The sequence below is a fragment of the Lolium rigidum genome, chromosome 2 (genome assembly GCF_022539505.1).
Source record: "Lolium rigidum isolate FL_2022 chromosome 2, APGP_CSIRO_Lrig_0.1, whole genome shotgun sequence".
Taxonomy (NCBI): domain Eukaryota; kingdom Viridiplantae; phylum Streptophyta; class Magnoliopsida; order Poales; family Poaceae; genus Lolium; species Lolium rigidum.
In genome coordinates this window covers 45388551-45411477 of record NC_061509.1, presented here as the reverse complement: position 1 = coordinate 45411477, position 22927 = coordinate 45388551, and the positions used below count along the sequence as shown (strand labels likewise).

The following is a 22927-nucleotide window of genomic DNA, read 5'->3' as shown; positions in this document are numbered from 1 at the left end:
TTTGCCTCCCTGACACGAGCTGCATCCGACGGTGGACGATCACTGCCGAGTAACCCTTTCCCAGGATTTCCTCCTGCCATACACCTTCTCGAAGTTGGACTTGAGTAGTATGCCCCCAAGTTTGTAACTTGAAGCTCATGGCAAATTTCGTGGAGTGCTAAGACCCCTTCATGTAAGAACCTACCCTAATAACCGTGGTTTGACTATGGTCGACGATCATGTCGCTAGAGGAGCAAGACATTGTAACAAATTTCAAAATCACATTAATACGTTCTATGGGCCTAAACTGATTGACATTGTTTGCCCCTTTAACTTTATGGATTAGGGAGATGATCCCATAATTTAGACGAGCAATGTCCACCCCAACTAGGGCAAAATCGTCGAGAATCTGCATGATTAGACGGAAGGCTCGAAATGAGCCCGGCTTTGAATTAACAAAGCCATCAACCTGGCTAGGAGTTACACCGAGAGTTACAACACACACGCACCAAGCGCACACCACAAATCACAACAAAGGACAACACAGAGAGGGAAGCCGAAGCACCCATTGATCCATGAAGAGGGAGCCTTGTCGTTTGTTGCACCGGAGCGATCGCGACCGTGTCCACGCCAACGCACCTCCACCGCACCAAGAAATGCACACAAGGGGAACTCAACGACGGGCCGGCCATCTAGCGCAGCTTGAGGAACCAAAGGAGGGGGGTCTTGCGGCGACGCCTCCAAGAAGGTGAATGACGCAAGAATGCGTCACCGTCGTCGGCAGAGACGAAGACCCGCAAAGTTTTCACCCGCACCCGAGAACCACCACCCATGGAGCTCGGGCTAGGTCCGGACCAAACATACAACATCATCCCCTGGCGTTGGGATAGACACACCGGCAACAGCTGCGACCAGACGCCGACCTAGCCGAGCCCCCCAAGGCGCTAGGAAGGAAGTCAGCTACTGCATCGAACCGTGTAAAAGTAGCCAAGCTGACGTTGCAAGAGGGCTGCGACACCAACGAGAGGACACACGGTGCTCCACAAGACACTGCTAGAGAAGCTTACACGAAGCGAGATCTCCAAGGGGCAGACTGAGGCGGAGGGACGAAATCCATCATTTCAATCAGGAGGGCCATCGTCGGGATGCCTTCAACAAGGGAACGACACCCGCAGGTGACGCCGTCACGGCGCAGAGCCGAGCCATGCGCAACTATCGCCGAGGTCCAAACCTAGATAGAAATTCCGGACGCCGTCGCGAGGACGTAGAATGAACAAGGCGGAGATCACAACCGCGCCACCAACCTAAGTCGCGCTATGAGCTAGCCCCGCCTAGATTCATCCGCAGGAAACACGTGCCGGGCCGGCGAATCCGGCCAAACCCGGATCTAGACGTCCAAGACCCTAGATTGGCGGCACCACGATGCACCATCCCCAACGCGCGAGCACACCCGCACAAGCACGACCAAATTGGTCGGAGGGGAGAACGGACCGCAGCCGCCGGGAGTAGCTGCAGTATCGAGCCGGCCCAAGGACCACGTCCTAGATAGCTAGCAAGGGCGTCGCCCCGCCGACTGCAACGCCGCCTACACCGACGAAAGACAGCCGGCCGAGAGGCAACGGAGGTGGCGCACCGGGCACACAGCTCGCGCACCCCGTGCCACCCTCGCATCGAGAGGATCCGGCCGGACCTCTACTGTGCCCAGACCGGCCTCCGGCCAACCCGGAGACCGGATCTAGCCGCGCCGACACCACCATCGACAACCGCCGTGCGAGCACACCGAACGCGCCGGAGGTCCCGATGGGGAAGACACCTGTGTGGGAGCAGCTAGGCCCGCCCGGCCCGTACCTAGGCCCGCCGGGCCGATGTCTACGGGAGCTTCTATTCTTGTAGACAAGTGTTGGGCCTCCAAGAGCGAGAGGTTTGTAGAACAACAAGCAAGTTTCCCTTAAGTGGATTACCCAAGGTTTATCGATCTCGTGGAGGAAGAGGTCAAAGATATCCCTCTCATGCAACCCCGCAACCACAAAGCAAGAAGTCTCTTGTGTCCCCAACACACCTAATAGGTGCACTAGTTCGGCGAAGAGATAGTGAAATACAGGTGGTATGAATAAGTAGTAGCAACGGCACCTGAAAAGTGCTTTGCCCAGACAAGAAACAAGCAATGAGTAACGCAGCAAGTAGTAACGCAAGAAAACAAGAAACAAGCAGCGATAGCAGTATTTAGGAACAAGGCCTAGGGATTAGACTTTCACTAGTGGACACTCTCAACATTGATCACATAACAGAATAGATAAATGCATACTCTACACTTTTGTTGGATGATGAACACATTGCGTAGGATTACACGAACCCTCAATGCCGGAGTTAACAAGCTCCACAATAATGCTCATATTTTAGTAACCTTTAGTGTAAGATAGATCAAAAGACTAAACCAAGTACTAGCATAGCATGCACACTCGTCACCTTCATGCATATGTAGGAGGAATAGATCACATCAATATTATCATAGCAATAGTTAACTTCGCAATCTACAAGAGATCATGATCATAGCATAAACCAAGTACTAACACGATGCACACATTGTCACCTTTGCACACGTGCAGGAGGAATAAAACTACTTTAATAACATTGCTAGAGTAGCACATAGATAAATTGTGATACAAACACATTGCAATCATAAAGAGATATAAATAAGCACCTCACTATGTCATTCAACAGTGAATAAGTATTCTCAGTGAAATATAGCCTAAGAGACCCACACGGTGCACACACTCGTCACCTTTACACACGTGGGACAAGGAGTCTCCTGGAGATCACATAAGTAAAACTCACTTGACTAGCATAATGACATCTAGATTACAAGCATCATCATATGAATCTCAATCATGTAAGGCAGCTCATGAGATTATTGTATTGAAGTACATAGGAGAGAGATGAACCACATAGCTACCGGTACAGCCCCGAGCCTCGATGGAGAACTACTCCCTCCTCATGGGAGCAAGCAACGGTGATGAAGATGGCGGTGGAGATGGCAGCGGTGTCGATGGAGAAGCCTTCCGGGAACTTCCCCGCTCCGGCAGGTGCCGGAACAGAGACTCCCGTCCCCCGCATCTTGGCTTCGCGATGGCGGCGGCTCCGGAAGGTTTTCCGTATCGTGGTTCTTCGCATCGTGGTTTTCGCGACGGAGGCTTTATATAGGCGAAGAGGCGGCGCAGGAGGGTCGAAGGGGTGGCCACACCATATGGCGGCGCGGCCAGGCCCGGGCCGCGCCGGCCTATGGTCCGGGGGCCCGTGTGCCCCCTCCGGTCCTTCCCGGTGTTCGGATGCTTCCGGTGAAAATAGGAACCTGGGTCTTGATTTCGTCCGATTCCGAGAATATTTCGTTACTAGGATTTCGAAACCAAAAACAGCAGAAAACAGAACCGGCACTTCGCATCTTGTTAATAGGTTAGTTCCGTAAAATGCACGAAGATGACATAGAGTGTGCATAAAACATGTAGGTATCATCAATAATATGGCATGGAACATAAGAAATTATCGATACGTCGGAGACGTATCACCGGCCCGGATCTGGCCGCCCACAGCAGCGTGCCAGGCAGCACCGGCGGACAGGGGCGGAGGAGCCACCCCACGTCCCACCACCGCGCGGCCAACCGCGGCCGGAGCCGCGACGGCCGTGGCCGGAGCCGGCGCCTTCCACCGCCGCCGCATCGAGCCCGCCCCGACGGGTCTTCCGTGCGCGCGAGGAGAGGGAGGCCGCCGCCGCCAGCACCGCCCGGGCTTTGCCCGGCGGCTCCCGCCGGCGGCGGCGACGAGGGAGGGAGGAGGAGGGGCCGCGCGGGCGTGGGTGGTGGCGCCCCGGCCGCCCTCGGGGAGGCGACGGGAGCGGGGGAGCTTGACCGCGTTCTCCCTTGGTGACCAGCAGCTAAAGATCCACTCGATCTGAGAATCTGCAGGATTGGTCCCTTAAGAATTTCCCATCATTTCGTAAAGAACGCAACTATAGGTAAGTACGTACGTAGGAGTAGGAGTAGTATGTGTCGTATGTAACATATACTTCATCGGTTCCAAATTAATTGACTCAAATTTTCAAATTAATTTACTCGAATTTAGTTAGATACAAGCCAAATCTGAGTCAATTAAATTAGAGACCACCTCGGTCTCTACATGCATCAACAACATACACCGTCGTATAGGTATAGCACGGTGCAAATTCATTCATCGATTACAAGACATAAACATATCACAAACTAACTCAAGAGAGCGTAGCATGTCTCTGAATTCACAGATCAGGATTTGTAGATAGATTGTCACGTCCCCTGCTCGGCCCTATCCCCAACATCGTTCTCTTCAGTGCGGCAAGAAATCAAGCATCAGCAGTAGTAGTGATACTCAATTAGTACGTACTCCGTATACTAATTTATTAAGTCGACAGGTGCATAGTCGATCGATCAGTTGGTGATGGGGATGATCCTGCCGTGGGCCTTCCTGCCGTCGTCCTTGGGGATGGTGACGGTGAGCACGCCGTTGTCGATCGAGGCATGCACCCCGGCGCCGTCGGTGTCGGCGTCGGGCGGCAGCCGCACGGTGCGCACGAACCGCTCGGCGCTCCGCTCCACGCGGCGCCACCGGTCGCCCTTCTCCTCGGCGGCGCGGGCGCGTTGCCCGCTGATACGGAGCACCCGCTCCTGCTCCACCTCCACCTTCACCTCCTCCTTCCGCAGGCCCGGCACGTCCGCCATGAACACGTGCGCCGTCGGGGTCTCCTTCCAGTCCATGCTCGCCGTCGAGAACGGCGTCGGATGGCCCAGCACCGGCCCCGTGAACGCCGACAGCGTGATGGCGTCCATGAACGGCTCCAGGATGTCGATGCTCATCGGCTCCACGGCCTCGCTGCCGGTCCGGCCGTTTGTCTTCTGGCCCGCCGCTTGCTGCTGCTGCTGCTGCGGTGACGGCGGCGGCTGCTGCTTCCGGCCCAGCATGCTGGAGATCATCGACATGCTAACTGGGTGGAGCTAGCTAGCGGCTTAACTGATGATTTCAGCTATCTTCTTCTTCTAGCTCTTGACAGTTGTTGATTAGCTTAGGTTACTTGCCATGTCTATTTATAGTGGCCATTGCCTGGCACTGGCAGCATGGGCATGCATGAATATTTGTTGCTATGTATAGATGCCATCGATCTTCTAGGAGCTTGTGGAAAGTGGAAACTAGTGGATTCGTTATTCGATAGCTACGTGCACTCATCAAGGAATTTTTCCCAAAGTTCATACGAATCACTTGCTTTGAAGAGAATAGAATAAAACACTGTGATCATCCCATGCCTTCTATGCTTTTGTAACAAACTGGCTAGTATTTCCCATACCTTGTATTCCTTTCGCGAAAAAAAAAAAAAACAGATTAGCCCTGTTGTTCTTTCGACATCGGACATGTCCCTGTAATCGATAACTTGAAACCTGGTTTCTCCCTGATCATTTTTTCCTGAGTGAATTCCAGTTTTTACCCCATAATTTATCATTTGTGACACTAATTACCCCATTTAACAAGTTTTATCCAAATCATCCCATTTAGTGAAAGTTTTGCCAGTTTTTACCCCTCTTACAGATTTAGAGTGTTTTGACAGGCAGTTCACTCATGTAAATTGTTTGTAAGCTTTGTATCAAGGACTTTTCATTTGATTCCATACACTCTTTTCAATTTCCAAGTGAAATATGATAATCTAATTCAACTTCATTATTGAGATCTCTTATATTGAGATCTCTTATATTGAGATCATCGGAAAATCAATACTCCCATCCATGAGTGCTCATACAATCTAACATATACAAAAGTATCTAACATCTACCACATGTACTAGCTTCATTACATGCATCGAGCCACAATCATTATTCACCGAAGTACATAGCAGCAGCATGAGAAGCTGAAATGAAAACCAACAGCTAGCACAAGCAGCATTGCAATGATAGTGCCGCGCTTGACAGCTATCAGATCACTGTTGTTGCTGACATAGGCATCCCAAATGGGCCTGCCGAAGAAGGTACCTGGAGATTACTGAAGGCCCACTGATACGTCTCCAACGTATCGATAATTTCTTATGTTCCATGCTTGTTTTATGACAATACCTACATGTTTTGTTCACACTTTATGATGATTTTATGCGTTTTCCGGAACTAACCTATTGACGAGATGCCGAAGTGCCAGTTCCTGTTTTCTGCTGTTTTTGGTTTCAGAAATCCTAGTAAGGAAATATTCTCGAAATTGGACGAAATCAACGCCCAGCATCTTATAATTGGACGAAGCTTCCCGAACACCCGAGAGCCACCAGAGGGAGGTGATGCGTGTGGTTGGCACGTCCGTTGGGAACCCCAAGAGGAAGGTGTGATGCGCACAGCGGCAAGTTTCCCTCAGTAAGAAACCAAGGTTTAATCGGACCAGTAGGAGTCAAGAAGCACGTTGAAGGTTGATGGCGGCGAGATATAGTGCGGCGCAACACCAGGGATTCCGGCGCCAACGTGGAACCTGCACAATACAACCAAAGTACTTTGCCCCAACGAAACCAGTGAGGTTGTCAATCTCACCGGCTTGCTGTAACAAAGAGTTAACCGTATTGTGTGGAAGATGATTGTTTGCAGAAAACAGTAGAACAAGTATTGCAATAGATTGTATTTCAGTAAAGAGAATTGGACCGGGGTCCACAGTTCACTAGAGGTGTCTCTCCCATAAGACGAACAGCATGTTGGGTGAACAAATTACAGTTGGGCAATTGACAAATAAAGAGAGCATGACCATGCACATACATATCATGATGAGTATAGTGAGATTTAATTGGGCATTACGACAAAGTACATAGACCGCCATCCAACTGCATCTATGCCTAAAAAGTCCACCTTCGAGGTTATCATCCGAACCCCTCCAGTATTAAGTTGCTAACAACAGACAATTGCATTAAGTATTGCGCGTAATGTAACTAGTGACTACATCCTTGAACATAGCACTAATGTTTTATCCCTAGTGGCAACAGCACATCCATAACCTTAGAGGTTCTTGTCACCCCTCCAGATTCACGGAGACATGAACCCACTATCGAGCATAAATACTCCCTCTTGGAGTTACTAGCATCAACTTGGCCAGAGCATCTACTAATAACGGAGAGCATGCAAGATCATAAACAACACATAGATATAACTTTGATAATCAACATAACAAGTATTCTCTATTCATCGGATCCCAACAAACGCAACATATAGAATTACGGATAGATGATCTTGATCATGTTAGGCAGCTCACAAGATCCGACAATGATAGCACAATGGGGAGAAGACAACCATCTAGCTACTGCTATGGACCCATAGTCCAGGGGTAGACTACTCACACATCACACCGGAGGCGACCATGGCGGCGTAGAGTCCTCCGGGAGATGATTCCCCTCTCCGGCGGGGTGCCGGAGGCGATCTCCTGGATCCCCCGAGATGGGATCGGCGGCGGCGGCGTCTCTGGAAGGTTTTCCGTATCGTGGCTCTCGGTACTGGGGGTTTCGTCACGGAGGCTATTTGTAGGCGGAAGGGCAGGTCAAGAGGCGGCACGGGAGCCCCACACCACAGGGCCGCGCGGCCAAGGGGGGGCCGCGCCGCCCTAGGGTGTGGCCCCTCCGTGGCCCCCTCTTCATCTCTCCTTCGGACTTCTGGAAGCTTCGTGGAAAAATAGGCCCCTGGGCTTTGATTTCGTCCAATTCCGAGAATATTTCCTTACTAGGATTTCTGAAACCAAAAACAGCGAAAAACAACAAGCGGCACTTCGGCATCTTGTTAATAGGTTAGTTCCAGAAAATGCACGAATATGACATAAAGTGTGCATAAAACATGTAGATACCATCAATAATGTGGCATGGAACATAAGAAATTATCGATACGTCGGAGACGTATCAGCATCCCCAAGCTTAGTTCTCGCTCATCCCGAGCGGGTAAAACGATAACACGGATAATTTCGGAGTGACATGCCATCATAATCTTGATCATACTATTTGTAAAGCATATGTAGTGAATGCAGCGATCAAAACAATGTATATGACATGAGTAAACAAGTGAATCATAAAGCAAAGACTTTTCATGAATAGCACTTCAAGACAAGCATCAATAAGTCTTGCATAAGAGTTAACTCATAAAGCAATAATTCAAAGTAAAGGCATTGAAGCAACACAAAAGAAGATTAAGTTTCAGCGGTTGCCTTCAACTTGTAACATGTATATCTCATGGATATTGTCAGCATAGAGTAATATAATAAGTGCAATAAGCGAGTATGTAGGAATCAATGCACAGTTCACACAAGTGTTTGCTTCTTGAGGTGGAGAGAAATAGGTGAACTGACTCAACATTGAAAGTAAAAGAATGGTCCTCCATAGAGGAAAAGCATCGATTGCTATATTTGTGCTAGAGCTTTGATTTTGAAAACATGAAACAATTTTGTCAACGGTAGTAATAAAGCATATACATCATGTAAATTATATCTTATAAGTTGCAAGCCTCATGCATAGTGTACTAATAGTGCCCGCACCTTGTCCTAATTAGCTTGGACTACCGGATCATCACAATGCTTTGTTTCTACCAAGTGTCACAAAGGGGTACCTCTATGCCGCCTGTACAAAGGTCTAAGGAGAAAGCTCGCATTGGATTTCTCGCTATTGATTATTCTTCAACTTAGACATCCATACCGGGACAACATAGACAACAGATAATGGACTCCTCTTTTATGCATAAGCATATAACAACAATTAATAATTTTCTCATTTGAGATTTGAGGATTGTTGTCCAAAACTGAAACTTCCACCATGGAGCATGGCTTTAGTTAGCGGCCCAATGTTCTTCTCTAACATATGCATGCTTAACCATAAGGTGGTAGATCTCTCTTACTTCAGACAAGACGGACATGCATAGCAACTCACATGAAATTCAACAATGAATAGTTGATGGCGTCCCCGATGAACATGGTTATCGCACAACAAGCAACTTAATAAGAGATAAAGTGCATAATTACATATTCAATACCACAATAGTTTTTAAGCTATTTGTCCCATGAGCTATATATTGCAAAGGTGAATGATGGAATTTTAAAGGTAGCACTCAAGCAATTTACTTTGGAATGGCGGAAAATACCATGTAGTAGGTAGGTATGGTGGACACAAATAGCATAGTGGTTGGCTCAAGTATTTTGGATGCATGAGAAGTATTCCCTCTCGATACAAGGTTTAGGCTAGCAAGGCTTATTTGAAACAAACACAAGGATGAACCGGTGCAGCAAAACTCACATAAAAGACATATTGAAAACATTATAAGACTCTACACCGTTTTCCTTGTTGTTCAAACTCAATACTAGAAATTATCTAGACCTTAGAGAAACCAAATATGCAAACCAAATTTTAGCATGCTCTATGTATTTCTTCATTAATGGGTGCAAAGCATATGATGCAAGAGCTTAATCATGAGCACAACAATTGCCAAGTATCACATTACCCAAAACATTAATAGCAATTACTACATGTATCATTTTCCAATTCCAACCATATAACAATTTAACGAAGGAGAAACTTCGCCATGAATACTATGAGTAGAAACCAAGGACATACTTGTCCATATGCTACAGCGGAGCGTGTCTCTCTCCCATAAAGTGAATGCTAGGATCCATTTTATTCAAACAAAACAAAAAACAAAAACAAACCGACGCTCCAAGAAAAAGCACATAAGATGTGATGGAATAAAAATATAGTTTCAGGGGAGGAACCCGATAATGTTGTCGATGAAGAAGGGGATGCCTTGGGCATCCCCAAGCTTAGACGCTTGAGTCTTCTTGATATATGCAGGGGTGAACCACCGGGGCATCCCCAAGCTTAGAGCTTTCACTCTCCTTGATCATGTTGCATCATACTCCTCTCTTGATCCTTGAAAACTTCCTCCACACCAAACTCGAAACAACTCATTAGAGGGTTAGTGCACAATATAAATTATCATATTCAGAGGTGACACAATCATTCTTAACACTTCTGGACATTGCATAATGCTACTGGATATTAGTGGATCAAAGAAATTCATCCAACATAGCAAAAGAGGCAATGCGAAATAAAAGGCAGAATCTGTCAAAACAGAACAGTTCGTATTGACGAATTTTAAAATGGCACCAGACTTGCTCAAATGAAAATGCTCAAATTGAATGAAAGTTGCGTACATATCTGAGGATCATGCACGTAAATTGGCTTAATTTTCTGAGCTACCTACAGGGAGGTGGACCCAGATTCGTGACAGCAAAGAAATCTGGAACTGTGCAGTAATCCAAATCTAGTACTTACTTTTCTATCAACGGCTTAACTTGGCACAACAAAACACAAAACTAAGATAAGGAGAGGTTGCTACAGTAGTAAACAAGTTCCAAGACACAAAATAAAAACAAAGTAATGTAGGTAAAAACATGGGTTGTCTCCCATAAGCTCTTTTCTTTAACGCCTTTCAGCTAGGCGCAGAAAGTGTGTATCAAGTATTATCAAAGGGTGGTACTTCGTTATCATGAGCTCCCCCATCCATAGTGGTACTAAGGGCTTTGTCAATTTTAGGCCTATAATAATACTTCTTTGGTCTAGGCACTTTAGAGACATACATAAACTTTTGCTCCTTACCCACATAAGCTTTCTCCTTATATTTAAGAGAAGAAAATGTTGAACCCAAGGTTCCCATAGCTTTTTCAAGTTCGTCAATCCTATTGATTTGATCATCATGGACAGCATTAGTTCCTAGGACACTAATTCTTTCATCAATTCCTCCTAAGGATTTATCAAGTTCATCAGTTTTATCAAGTAATATTTCCAATTTAGCTTCAATACTTGGAAAATTCTTCTCTATGGTTTCCAATCTTTTCATAACATCTTCAAGAGAGATTTCAATTTTAACTTTATCAACAGGGGGTATTCCAAATAAACTCTCAATAATGCAACTAGCTTCTAATGCAGGAGTACTTAAGAAGTCACCTTTTGCGAGACTATCAAGAACATATCTATTCCAGCTAGAGATACCAACATAAAAGTTCCTGAGTAAAATAATGGTGGAGTGTTTCTTAGTGCATCTATTATGGGCATCACTAATTCTATACCAAGCATCTCTCAAACATTCTCCCCCTCGTTGTTTAAATGTACGAACTTCAACTTCAGGGTTACTCATTTTAGTAGTAGTAAATAAAGCAAACTAGATAAAGTAAATGCAAGTAAACTAATTTTTTTTGTGTTTTTGATATAGCAAACAAGATAGCAAATAAAGTAAAACTAGCAACTAATTTTTTTGTATTTTGATTTAGTGCAGCAAACAAAGTAGTAAATAAAACTAAGCAAGACAAAAACAAAGTAAAGAGATTGAGAAGTGGAGACTCCCCTTGCGGCGTGTCTTGATCTCCCCGGCAACGGCGCCGTAAATTTGCTTGATGCGTGTGGTTGGCACGTCCGTTGGGAACCCCAAGAGGAAGGTGTGATGCGCACAGCGGCAAGTTCCCTCAGTAAGAAACCAAGGTTTAATCGGACCAGTAGGAGTCAAGAAGCACGTTGAAGGTTGATGGCGGCGAGATGTAGTGCGGCGCAACACCAGGGATTCCGGCGCCAACGTGGAACCTGCACAATACAACCAAAGTACTTTGCCCCAACGAAACAGTGAGGTTGTCAATCTCACCGGCTTGCTGTAACAAAGAGTTAACCGTATTGTGTGGAAGATGATTGTTTGCGAGAAAACAGTAGAACAAGTATTGCAGTAGATTGTATTTCAGTAAAGAGAATTGGACCGGGGTCCACAGTTCACTAGAGGTGTCTCTCCCATAAGACGAACAGCATGTTGGGTGAACAAATTACAGTTGGGCAATTGACAAATAAAGAGAGCATGACCATGCACATACATATCATGATGAGTATAGTGAGATTTAATTGGGCATTACGACAAAGTACATAGACCGCCATCCAACCGCATCTATGCCTAAAAAGTCCACCTTCGAGGTTATCATCCGAACCCCTCCGATATTAAGTTGCTAACAACAGACAATTGCATTAAGTATTGCGCGTAATGTAACTAGTGACTACATCCTTGAACATAGCACTAATGTTTTATCCCTAGTGGCAACAGCACATCCATAACCTTAGAGGTTCTTGTCACCCCTCCAGATTCACGGAGACATGAACCCACTATCGAGCATAAATACTCCCTCTTGGAGTTACTAGCATCAACTTGGCCAGAGCATCTACTAATAACGGAGAGCATGCAAGATCATAAACAACACATAGATATAACTTTGATAATCAACATAACAAGTATTCTCTATTCATCGGATCCCAACAAACGCAACATATAGAATTACGGATAGATGATCTTGATCATGTTAGGCAGCTCACAAGATCCGACAATGATAGCACAATGGGGAGAAGACAACCATCTAGCTACTGCTATGGACCCATAGTCCAGGGGTAGACTACTCACACATCACACCGGAGGCGACCATGGCGGCGTAGAGTCCTCCGGGAGATGATTCCCCTCTCCGGCAGGGTGCCGGAGGCGATCTCCTGGATCCCCCGAGATGGGATCGGCGGCGGCGGCGTCTCTGGAAGGTTTTCCGTATCGTGGCTCTCGGTACTGGGGGTTTCGTCACGGAGGCTATTTGTAGGCGGAAGGGCAGGTCAAGAGGCGGCACGGGGGCCCCACACCACAGGGCCGCGCGGCCAAGGGGGGCCGCGCCGCCCTAGGGTGTGGCCCCTCCGTGGCCCCTCTTCGTCTCTCCTTCGGACTTCCGGAAGCTTCGTGGAAAAATAGGCCCCCGGGCTTTGATTTCGTCCAATTCCGAGAATATTTCCTTACTAGGATTTCGAAACCAAAAACAGCAGAAAACGAGCAATCGGCACTTCGGCATCTTGTTAATAGGTTAGTTCCAGAAAATGCACGAATATGACATAAAGTGTGCATAAAACATGTAGATAACATCAATAATGTGGCATGGAACATAAGAAATTATCGATACGTCGGAGACGTATCAGGAGGCCACAGGGCCACCAGATGACAGGGCGGCGCGGCCCAGGGGGCACGCCCCCCTATGGTGTCACCGCCTTGTCAGCCCTCCGACTCCGCCTCTTCGCCTATTTAAAGGTCCCTGACCTAAATCTTCGAGACGGATTGACGAAACCCGAGAAAACCTTCCAGAGCCGCCGCCATCGCGAAACTCCAATTCGGGGGACAGAAGTCTCTGTTCCGGCACCCTGCCGGGACGGGGAATTGCCCCCGGAGTCATCTCCACCGCCGTCTCCACCGCCATCTTCACCGCCATCGCTGTCTCCATGATGAGGAGGGAGTAATTCACCCCCGGGGCTGAGGGCTCCGCTGTATCTATGTGGTTCATCTCTCTCTTTATGTGATCTAGTTGAATATCATCTATGTGCTACTCTAGTGATGTTATTAAAGTACTATATTCCTCCTCCATGATGTAATGGTGACAGTGTGTGCATCATGTAGTACTTGGCGTAGTTTATGATTATGATCGCTTGTAGATTATGAAGTTAACTATTACTATGTTGGTATTGATGTGATCTATTCCTCCTTTCATAGTATGAAGGTGACAGTGTGCATGCTATGTTAGTACTCGGTATAATTGTGTTGATCTATCATGCACTCTAAGGTTATTTAAATATGAATATCGAATGTTGTGGAGCTTGTTAACTCCGGCATTGAGGTGCTCTTGTAGCCCTACACAACTAGTGGTGTTCATCATTCAACAAGAGAGTGTAGAGTGGTTCTATTATGTGATCATTGTTGAGAGTGTCCACTAGTGAAAGCAGGATCCCTAGGCCTTGCTTCCAAGCATCGAATCTCCGTTTGTTTACTGTTTTATTGCATGTTTACTCACTGCCATATTTTATTCAGATTGCTATTACCACTCATATACATCCATATTACTTGCATCTCACTATCTCTTCGCCGAACTAGTGCACCTATACATCTGACAAGTGTATTGGGTGTGTTGGGGACACAAGAGACTTCTTGCATTGTGATTGCAGGGTTGCTTGAGAGGGATATCTTTGACCTCTTCCTCCCTGAGTTCGATAAACCTTGGGTGATCCACTTAAGGGAAAACTTGCTGCTGTTCTACAAACCTCTGCTCTTGGAGGCCCAACACTGTCTACAGGAAAAGGAGTGTGCGTAGACATCAAGCTATTTTCTGGCGCCGTTGCCGGGGAGGAAAGGTAAAAGGTACTCACACTCCGGATCTCGGCTACTAAGCTATTTTCCGGCGCCGTTGTAAGTGCTCGAAGCTATTTCCTTTAGATCCTACAATTGCATCTTTTTGTTTCTTGTTTTACACTAGTTTGGCATAATGGAAAGCAACAGTGAGCTTTTAAAATTATTTCCTGAGTTAAGACATGGATGGTTTGATGCGAAAATTAAAAAACCTATGGAACATATTAGTATGAATGCTTTGAACACCATTGTTGCTAATGATATGGAAAATTCTAAGCTTGGGGAAGCTGGTTTTGATGAGCATGATCTTTTTAGTCCCCAAGCATTGAGGAGAAAATTTTCTTTGATGATACTTTGCCTCCTATTTATGATGATTATAATGATATTGGTCTTTTGGTGCCGCCTGTTATGGAGGATAAATTTGATTATGATTACAATATGCCTCCTATATTTGATGATGATAATAATAATGATAGCTATATTGTTGAATTTGCTCCCACTACAACTAATAAAATTGATTATGCTTATGTGGGTAGTAATAATTTTATGCATGAGACTCATGATAAGAATGCTTTATGTGATAGTTATATTGTTGAGTTTGCTCATGATGCTACTGGACATTATTATGAGAGAGAAAAATATGGTTGTAGAAGTTTTCATGTTGCTAAAACACCTCTCTATATGCTTAAAATTTTGAAGTTGAGCTTGTCTAGTTTTCCTATGCTTATTGCATTATGCCTACATAACTTGTTTATTTACAAGATTCCTTTTCATAGGAAGCATGTTAGGCTTAAATTTGTTTTGAATTTTCCTCTTGATGCTCTCTTTTGCTTCAAATACTATTTCTTGCGAGTGCATCATTAAAACTGCTGAGTCCATCTTAATGGCTATAAAGAAAGAACTTCTTGGGAGATAACCCGTGTGTTTATTTTGCTACAGTAATTTTGTTTTATGTTTGTGTCTTGGAAGTTGTTATTACTGTAGTAACCTCTCCTTATCTTACTTTATTGCATTGTTGTGCCAAGTAAAGTCTTTGATAGCAAGGTTGATACTAGATTTGGATTACTGCTGTAGAAACGATTTCTTGCTGTCACGAATTTGGGTTGAATTCTCTGTAGGTAACTCAGAAAATTCTTCCAATTTACGTGAGTGATCCTCAGATATGTACGCAACTTTCATTCAATTTGAGCATTTTCATCTGAGCAATTCTGGTGCCTCTTAAAAATTCGTCTTTACGGACTGTTCTGTTTTGATAGATTCTGCCTTTTATTTCACATTGCCTCTTTTGCTATGTTGGATGGATTTCTTTGTTCCATTAACTTTCAGAAGCTTTTAGCAATGTCCAGAAGTATTAAGAATGATTGTGTAACCTCTGAACATGTTAATTTTTGATTATGCACTAACCCTCTAATGAGTTTGTTTTGAGTTTGGTGTGGAGGAAGTTTTCAAGGGTCAAGAGAGGAGGATGATACAATATGATCAAGAAGAGTGAAAGCTCTAAGCTTGGGGATGCCCCGGTGGTTCATCCTTGCATATTTCAAGAAGACTCAAGCATCTAAGCTTGGGGATGTCCAAGGCATCCCCTTCTTCATCAAAAATTTATCAGGTTTCTTCTCTTGAAACTATATTTTTATTCGGTCACATCTTATGTACTTTACTTGGAGCGTCTGTGTGCTTTTATTTTCGTTTTTGTTATTTGCATTCTCTGAATAAATGCTTGTGTGGGAGAGAGACACGCTCCACTGGTTCATATGAACACATGTGTTCTTAGCTTTTAATGTTCATGGCGAAGGTTGAAACTGCTTCGTTAATTGTTATATGGTTGGAAACAGAAAATGCTACATGTAGTAATTGGTATGATGTCTTGAATAATGTGATACTTGGCAATTGTTGTGCTCATGATTAAGCTCTTGCATCATATACTTTGCACCTATTAGTGAAGAAATACATAGAGCTGGTTAAAATTTGGTTTGCATGATTGGTCTCTCTAAGGTCTAGATATTTTCTGGTAAAGGTGTTTGAACAACAAGGAAGACAGTGTAGAGTCTTATAATGCTTGCAATATGTCTTTTATGTGAGTTTTTTTGTACCGGTTCATACTTGTGTTTGCTTCAAACAACCTTGCTAGCCTAAGCCTTGTATTGAGAGGGATTACTTCTCATGCATCCAAAATCCTTGAGCCAAAAACTATGCCATTTGTGTCCACCATACCTACCTACTACATGGCATTTCTCTGTCATTCCAAAGTAAATTGCTTGAGTGCTATCTTTAAACACTTCAAAAGTTATTACCTCTTATTTGTGTCAATGTTTTATAGCTCATGAGGAAGTATGTGGTGTTTATCTTTCAATCTTGTTGGGCAACTTTCACCAATGGACTAGTGGCTTCATCCGCTTATCCAATAATTTTGCAAAAAGAGCTGGCAATGGGATTCCCAGTCCCAAATTAATTAACTTTCATAATTTTACAAATAGACACTCCTCCATGGTATGTGATTGTTGGACAGCACCCGAGGATTTGGTTAGCCATGGCTTGAGAAAGCAAAGGTGGGGAGGAGTGTCATCTAAATAAAACTAAAATAAAAATGCACTCCTTCATGGTATGAGATTGTTGGCAGGCACCCGAGGATTCGGTTAGCCATGGTTTGTGAAAGTAAAGGCTGGAAGGAGTGCCACCCAAAAATAAAAATGTTTCATGGGAGCCGCTCTTTGAAGGTTTGTCTGGCAAGGGGGTTAGAGTGCCCACTACCATTCGTTGACAACAACATACACCTCTCAAAACTTTACTTTTATGCTCTCTTTATGTTTTCAAAATAAAAGCTCTAGCATAAATATAGCAATCAATGCTTCCCTCTGCGAAGGGCCATTCTTCTACTTTCATGTTGAGTCAGTTTACCTATTTCCTTCTGTCCTAGAAGCAAACACTTGTGTTAACTGTGCATTGATTCTTACATACTTGCATATTGCACTTGTTATATTACTTTATGTTGACAATATCCATGAGATATGCTTGTTATAAGTTGAAAGCAACCGCTGAAACTTAATCTTCCTTTGTGTTGCTTCAATACCTTTACTTTGAATTTATTGCTTTATGAGTTAACTCTTATGCAAGACTTATCGATGCTTGTCTCGAAAGTACTATTTATGAAAATTCTTTGCTATATGATTCAGTTGTTTAATCATTGTCTTTACCATTGCTTTGAATCGCTGCATTCATCTCATATGCTTTACAATAGTATGATTAAGATCATGTTGGTGGCATGTCACTTCAGAAATTATCTTTGTTATCGTTTAGCTACTCGAGGACGAGTAGGAACTAAGCTTGGGGATGCTGATACGTCTCCAACGTATTGATAATTTCTTATGTTCCATGCTTGTTTTATGACAATACCTACATGTTTTGTTCACACTTTATGATGATTTTATGCGTTTCCGGAACTAACCTATTGACGAGATGCCGAAGTGTCAGTTCCTGTTTTCTGCTGTTTTTGGTTTCAGAAATCCTAGTAAGGAAATATTCTCGGAATTGGACGAAATCAACGCCCAGCATCTTATAATTGGACGAAGCTTCCAGAACACCCGAGAGCCACCAGAGGGGGGCCACAGGGCCACCAGATGATAGGGCGGCGCGGCCCAGGGGGGCGCGCCCCCCTATGGTGTCACCGCCTCGTCAGCCCTCCGACTCCGCCTCTTCGCCTATTTAAAGGTCCCTGACCTAAATCTTCGAGACTGATTGACGAAACCCGAGAAAACCTTCCAGAGCCGCCGCCATCGCGAAACTCCAATTCGGGGGACAGAAGTCTCTGTTCCGGCACCCTGCCGGGACGGGGAATTGCCCCGGAGTCGTCTCCACCGCCATCTTCACCGCCATCGCTTTCTCCATGATGAGGAGGGAGTAATTCACCCCGGGGCTGAGGGCTCCGCTGTAGCTATGTGGTTCATCTCTCTCTTTATGTGATCTAGTTGAATATCATCTATGTGCTACTCTAGTGATGTTATTAAAGTACTCTATTCCTCCTCCATGATGTAATGGTGACAGTGTGTGCATCATGTAGTACTTGGCGTAGTTTATGATTATGATCTCTTGTAGATTATGAAGTTAACTATTACTATGATGGTATTGATGTGATCTATTCCTCCTTTCATAGTATGAAGGTGACAGTGTGCATGCTATGTTAGTACTCGGTATAATTGTGTTGATCTATCATGCACTCTAAGGTTATTTAAATATGAATATCGAATGTTGTGGAGCTTGTTAACTCCGGCATTGAGGTGCTCTTGTAGCCCTAAACAACTAGTGGTGTTCATCATTCAACAAGAGAGTGTAGAGTGGTTCTATTATGTGATCATTGTTGAGAGTGTCTGATACGTCTCCGACGTATCGATAATTTCTTATGTTCCATGCCACATTATTGATGTTATCTACATGTTTTATGCACACTTTATGTCATATTCGTGCATTTTCTGGAACTAACCTATTAACAAGATGCCGAAGTGCCGGTTGCTGTTTTCTGCTGTTTTTGGTTTCAGAAATCCTAGTAAGGAAATATTCTCGGAATTGGACGAAATCAAAGCCCAGGGGCCTATTTTTCCACGAAGCTTCCAGAAGTCCGAAGGAGAGACGAAGAGGGGCCACGAGGGGGCCACACCCTAGGGCGGCGCGCCCCCCCCTTGGCCGCGCGGCCCTGTGGTGTGGGGCCCCCGTGCCGCCTCTTGACCTGCCCTTCCGCCTACAAATAGCCTCCGTGACGAAACCCCTAGTACCGAGAACCACGATACGGAAAACCTTCCAGAGACGCCGCCAACGCCGATCCCATCTCGGGGGATCCAGGAGATCGCCTCCGGCACCCTGCCGGAGAGGGAATCATCTCCCGGAGGACTCTACGCCGCCATGGTCGCCTCCGGTGTGATGTGTGAGTAGTCTACCCCTGGACTATGGGTCCATAGCAGTAGCTAGATGGTTGTCTTCTCCCCATTGTGCTATCATTGTCGGATCTTGTGAGCTGCCTAACATGATCAAGATCATCTATCCGTAATTCTATATGTTGCGTTTGTTGGGATCCGATGAATAGAGAATACTTGTTATGTTGATTATCAAAGTTATACTTATGTGTTGTTTATGATCTTGCATGCTTTCCGTTACTAGTAGATGCTCGGCCAAGTAGATGCTTGTAACTCCAAGAGGGAGTACTTATGCTCGATAGTGGGTTCATGCTCGCATTGACACACGGGACGGTGACGAAAGTTCTAAGGTTGTGTTGTGCTTGTTGCCACTAGGGATAAAACATTGATGCTATGTCTAAGGATGTAGTTGTTGATTACATTACGCACCATACTTAATGCAATTGTCTCGTTGCTTTGCAACTTAATACTGGAGGGGGTTCGGATGATAACCTGAAGGTGGACTTTTTAGGCATAGATGCGGTTGGATGGCGGTCTATGTACTTTGTCGTAATGCCCAATTAAATCTCACTATACTCATCATGATATGTATGTGCATGGTCATGCTCTCTTTATTTGTCAATTGCCCAACTGTAATTTGTTCACCCAACATGCTGTTTGTCTTATGGGAGAGACACCTCTAGTGAACTGTGACCCCGGTCCAATTCTCTTTACTGAAATACAATCTACTGCAATACTTGTTCTACTGTTTTCTGCAAACAATCATCTTCCACACAATACGGTTAATCCTTTGTTACAGCAAGCCGGTGAGATTGACAACCTCACTGTTTCGTTGGGGCAAAGTACTTTGGTTGTGTTGTGCAGGTTCCACGTTGGCCCCGGAATCCCTGGTGTTGCGCCGCACTACATCCCGCCGCCATCAACCTTCAACGTGCTTCTTGGCTCCTCCTGGTTCGATAAACCTTGGTTTCTTTCTGAGGGAAAACTTGCTGCTGTGCGCATCATACCTTCCTCTTGGGGTTGCCCAACGAACGTGTGAAATACACGCCATCAAGCATATTTTCTGGCGCCGTTGCCGGGGAGATCAAGACACGCTGCAAGGGGAGTCTCCACTTCTCAATCTCTTTACTTTGTTTTTGTCTTGCTTAGTTTTATTTACTATTTTGTTTGCTGCACTAAATCAAAATACAAAAAAAATTAGTTGCTAGTTTTACTTTACTTGTTATCTTGTTTGCTATATCAAAAACACAAAAAAATTAGTTTACTTGCATTTACTTTATCTAGTTTGCTTTATTTACTGTTGCTAAAATGGCCAACGCTGAAAATACTAAGTTGTGTGACTTCACAACCACAAATAATAATGATTTCTTATGCACACCTATTGCTCCACCTGCTACTACAGCAGAATTCTTTGAAATTAAACCTGCTTTACTGAATCTTGTTATGCGAGAGCAATTTTCTGGTGTTAGTTCTGATGATTTTGTTGAACTATGTGAAATGCAAAAATATAAAGATGTAGATGGTGATATTATTAAACTAAGATTGTTTCCTTTCTCATTAAGAGGAAGAGCTAAAGATTGGTTGCTATCTCTGCCTAAGAATAGTATTGATTCATGGACTAAATGCAAGGATGTTTTTATTGGTAGATATTATCCCCCTGCTAAAATTATATCTTTGAGGAGTAGCATAATAAATTTTAAACAATTAGATACTGAACATGTTGCTCAAGCTTGGGAAAGAATGAAATCTCTGGTTAAAAATTGCCCAACCCATGGATTGACTACTTGGATGATCATCCAAACCTTCTATGCGGGACTAAATTTTTCTTCACGGAATTTATTGGATTCAGCTGCTAGAGGTACCTTTATGTCCATCACTCTTGGTGAAGCAACAAAGCTTCTTGATAATATGATGATCAACTACTCTGAATGGCACACGGAAAGAGCTCCACAAGGTAAGAAGGTAAATTCTGTCGAAGAAACCTCTTCCTTGAGTGATAAGATTGATGCTATTATGTCTATGCTTGTGAATGATAGGACTAATATTGATCCTAATAATGTTCCATTAGCTTCATTGGTTGCACAAGAAGAACATGTTGATGTAAACTTCATTAAAAATAGTAATTTCAACAACAATGCTTACCGGAACAATTCTAGTAACAACTATAGGCCATATCCTTATAATAATGGCAACGGCTATGGTAATTCTTATGGGAATTCTTACAACAATAATAGGAATTCACCCCCTGGACTTGAAGCCATGCTTAAGGAATTTATTAGTACGCAAACCGCTTTTAACAAATCTGTGGAAGAAAAGCTTGGGAAAATTGATATACTTGCTTCTAAAGTCGATAGTCTTGCTGCTGATGTTGATCTTTTGAAATCGAAAGTTTTGCCTAATGAGAATCATCATAATAAAATTACTACTACAGCAAATGCCATTCAAGTTAGAATTAATGAGAATATAAGATTAATGGCTGAACTGCGTGCTAGGTGGGATAGAGAAGAAAATGAAAAACTAGCTAAAGAGAAGAATGTAGCTAAAGTTTGGACTATTACCACCACTAGTAATGCTAATGCTACACATGTTGCTGCACCTCCTACTAATAATAATAAAAGAATTGGTGTTAGCAATGTTTCCACTTCTAATGCAAAGCGCGAAAACTGCACTGAAACTGCTAAAACTGCTGAAATTGCTCGTGATAAAGCTGCTGAATTTTTTTCAACATTGGGGATGATGATCCCATTGCTTTAGATTATAATGGTTTGAATTTTGATGATTGCCACATCTCTGAAGTTATAAAGTTCTTGCAAAAACTTGCTAAAAGTCCTAATGCAAGTGCTATAAATTTGGCTTTCACGCATCATATTACAAATGCTCTCATAAAAGCTAGAGAAGAGAAACTAGAGCGTGAAGCCTCTATTCCTAAAAAGCTAGAGGATGGTTGGGAGCCCATCATTAAGATGAAGGTTAAAGATTTTGATTGTAATGCTTTATGTGATCTTAGTGCAAGTATTTCTGTTATGCTTAAGAAAATTTATAATATGCTTGACTTGCCACCACTGAAAAATTGTTATTTGGATGTTAATCTTGCTGATCATTCTAAAAAGAAACCTTTGGGTAAGGTTGATAATGTTCACATTACCGTTAACAATAACCTTGTTCCCGTTGATTTTGTTGTCTTGGATATTGAATGCAATGCATCTTGTCCCATTATATTGGGAAGACCTTTTCTTCGAACTGTTGGTGCTATCATTGATATGAAGGAAGGTAATATAAAATATCAATTTCCTCTCAAGAAAGGTATGGAACACTTCCCTAGAAAGAGAATGAAGTACCCTTTTGATTCTATTATGAGAACAAATTATGATGTTGACACTTCGTCTCTTGATAATACTTGATATACACTTTCTGCGCCTAGCTGAAAGGCGTTAAAGAAAAGCGCTTATGGGAGACAACCCATGTTTTTACCTACAGTACTTTGTTTTTATTTTGTGTCTTGGAAGTTGTTTACTACTGTAGCAACCTCTCCTTATCTTAGTTTTGTGTTTTGTTGTGCCAAGTTAAGCCGTTGATAGAAAAGTAAGTACTAGATTTGGATTACTGCACAGTTCCAGATTTCTTTGCTGTCACGAATCTGGGTCCACCTCCCTGTAGGTAACTCAGAAAATTAAGCCAATTTACGTGCATGATCCTCAGATATGTACGCAACTTTCATTCAATTTGAGTATTTTCATTTGAGCAAGTCTGGTGCCATTTTAAAATTCGTCAATACGAACTGTTCTGTTTTGACAGATTCTGCCTTTTATT

At 43.9% G+C, this 22927-nt stretch overlaps 1 protein-coding gene across 1 annotated transcript; it reads right to left on the bottom strand.

Moving 5' to 3' along the window:
- Nucleotides 1–4386: 4386 nt before the first annotated feature.
- Nucleotides 4387–5022, bottom strand: LOC124686345 (18.9 kDa heat shock protein-like). Its single transcript, XM_047220309.1, has one exon. It carries the CDS (start codon nt 4980–4982, stop codon nt 4434–4436), a length of 549 nt encoding a protein of 182 aa, XP_047076265.1. The 5' UTR covers nt 4983–5022; the 3' UTR covers nt 4387–4433.
- Between the last annotated feature and the right edge of the window lie 17905 nt (nt 5023–22927).

What these genes read in the sequence shown, in the direction of transcription:
- LOC124686345 (XM_047220309.1), bottom strand. Translation starts at nt 4,982, where the DNA reads ATGTCGATGATCTCCAGCATGCTGGGCCGGAAGCAGCAGCCGCCGCCG.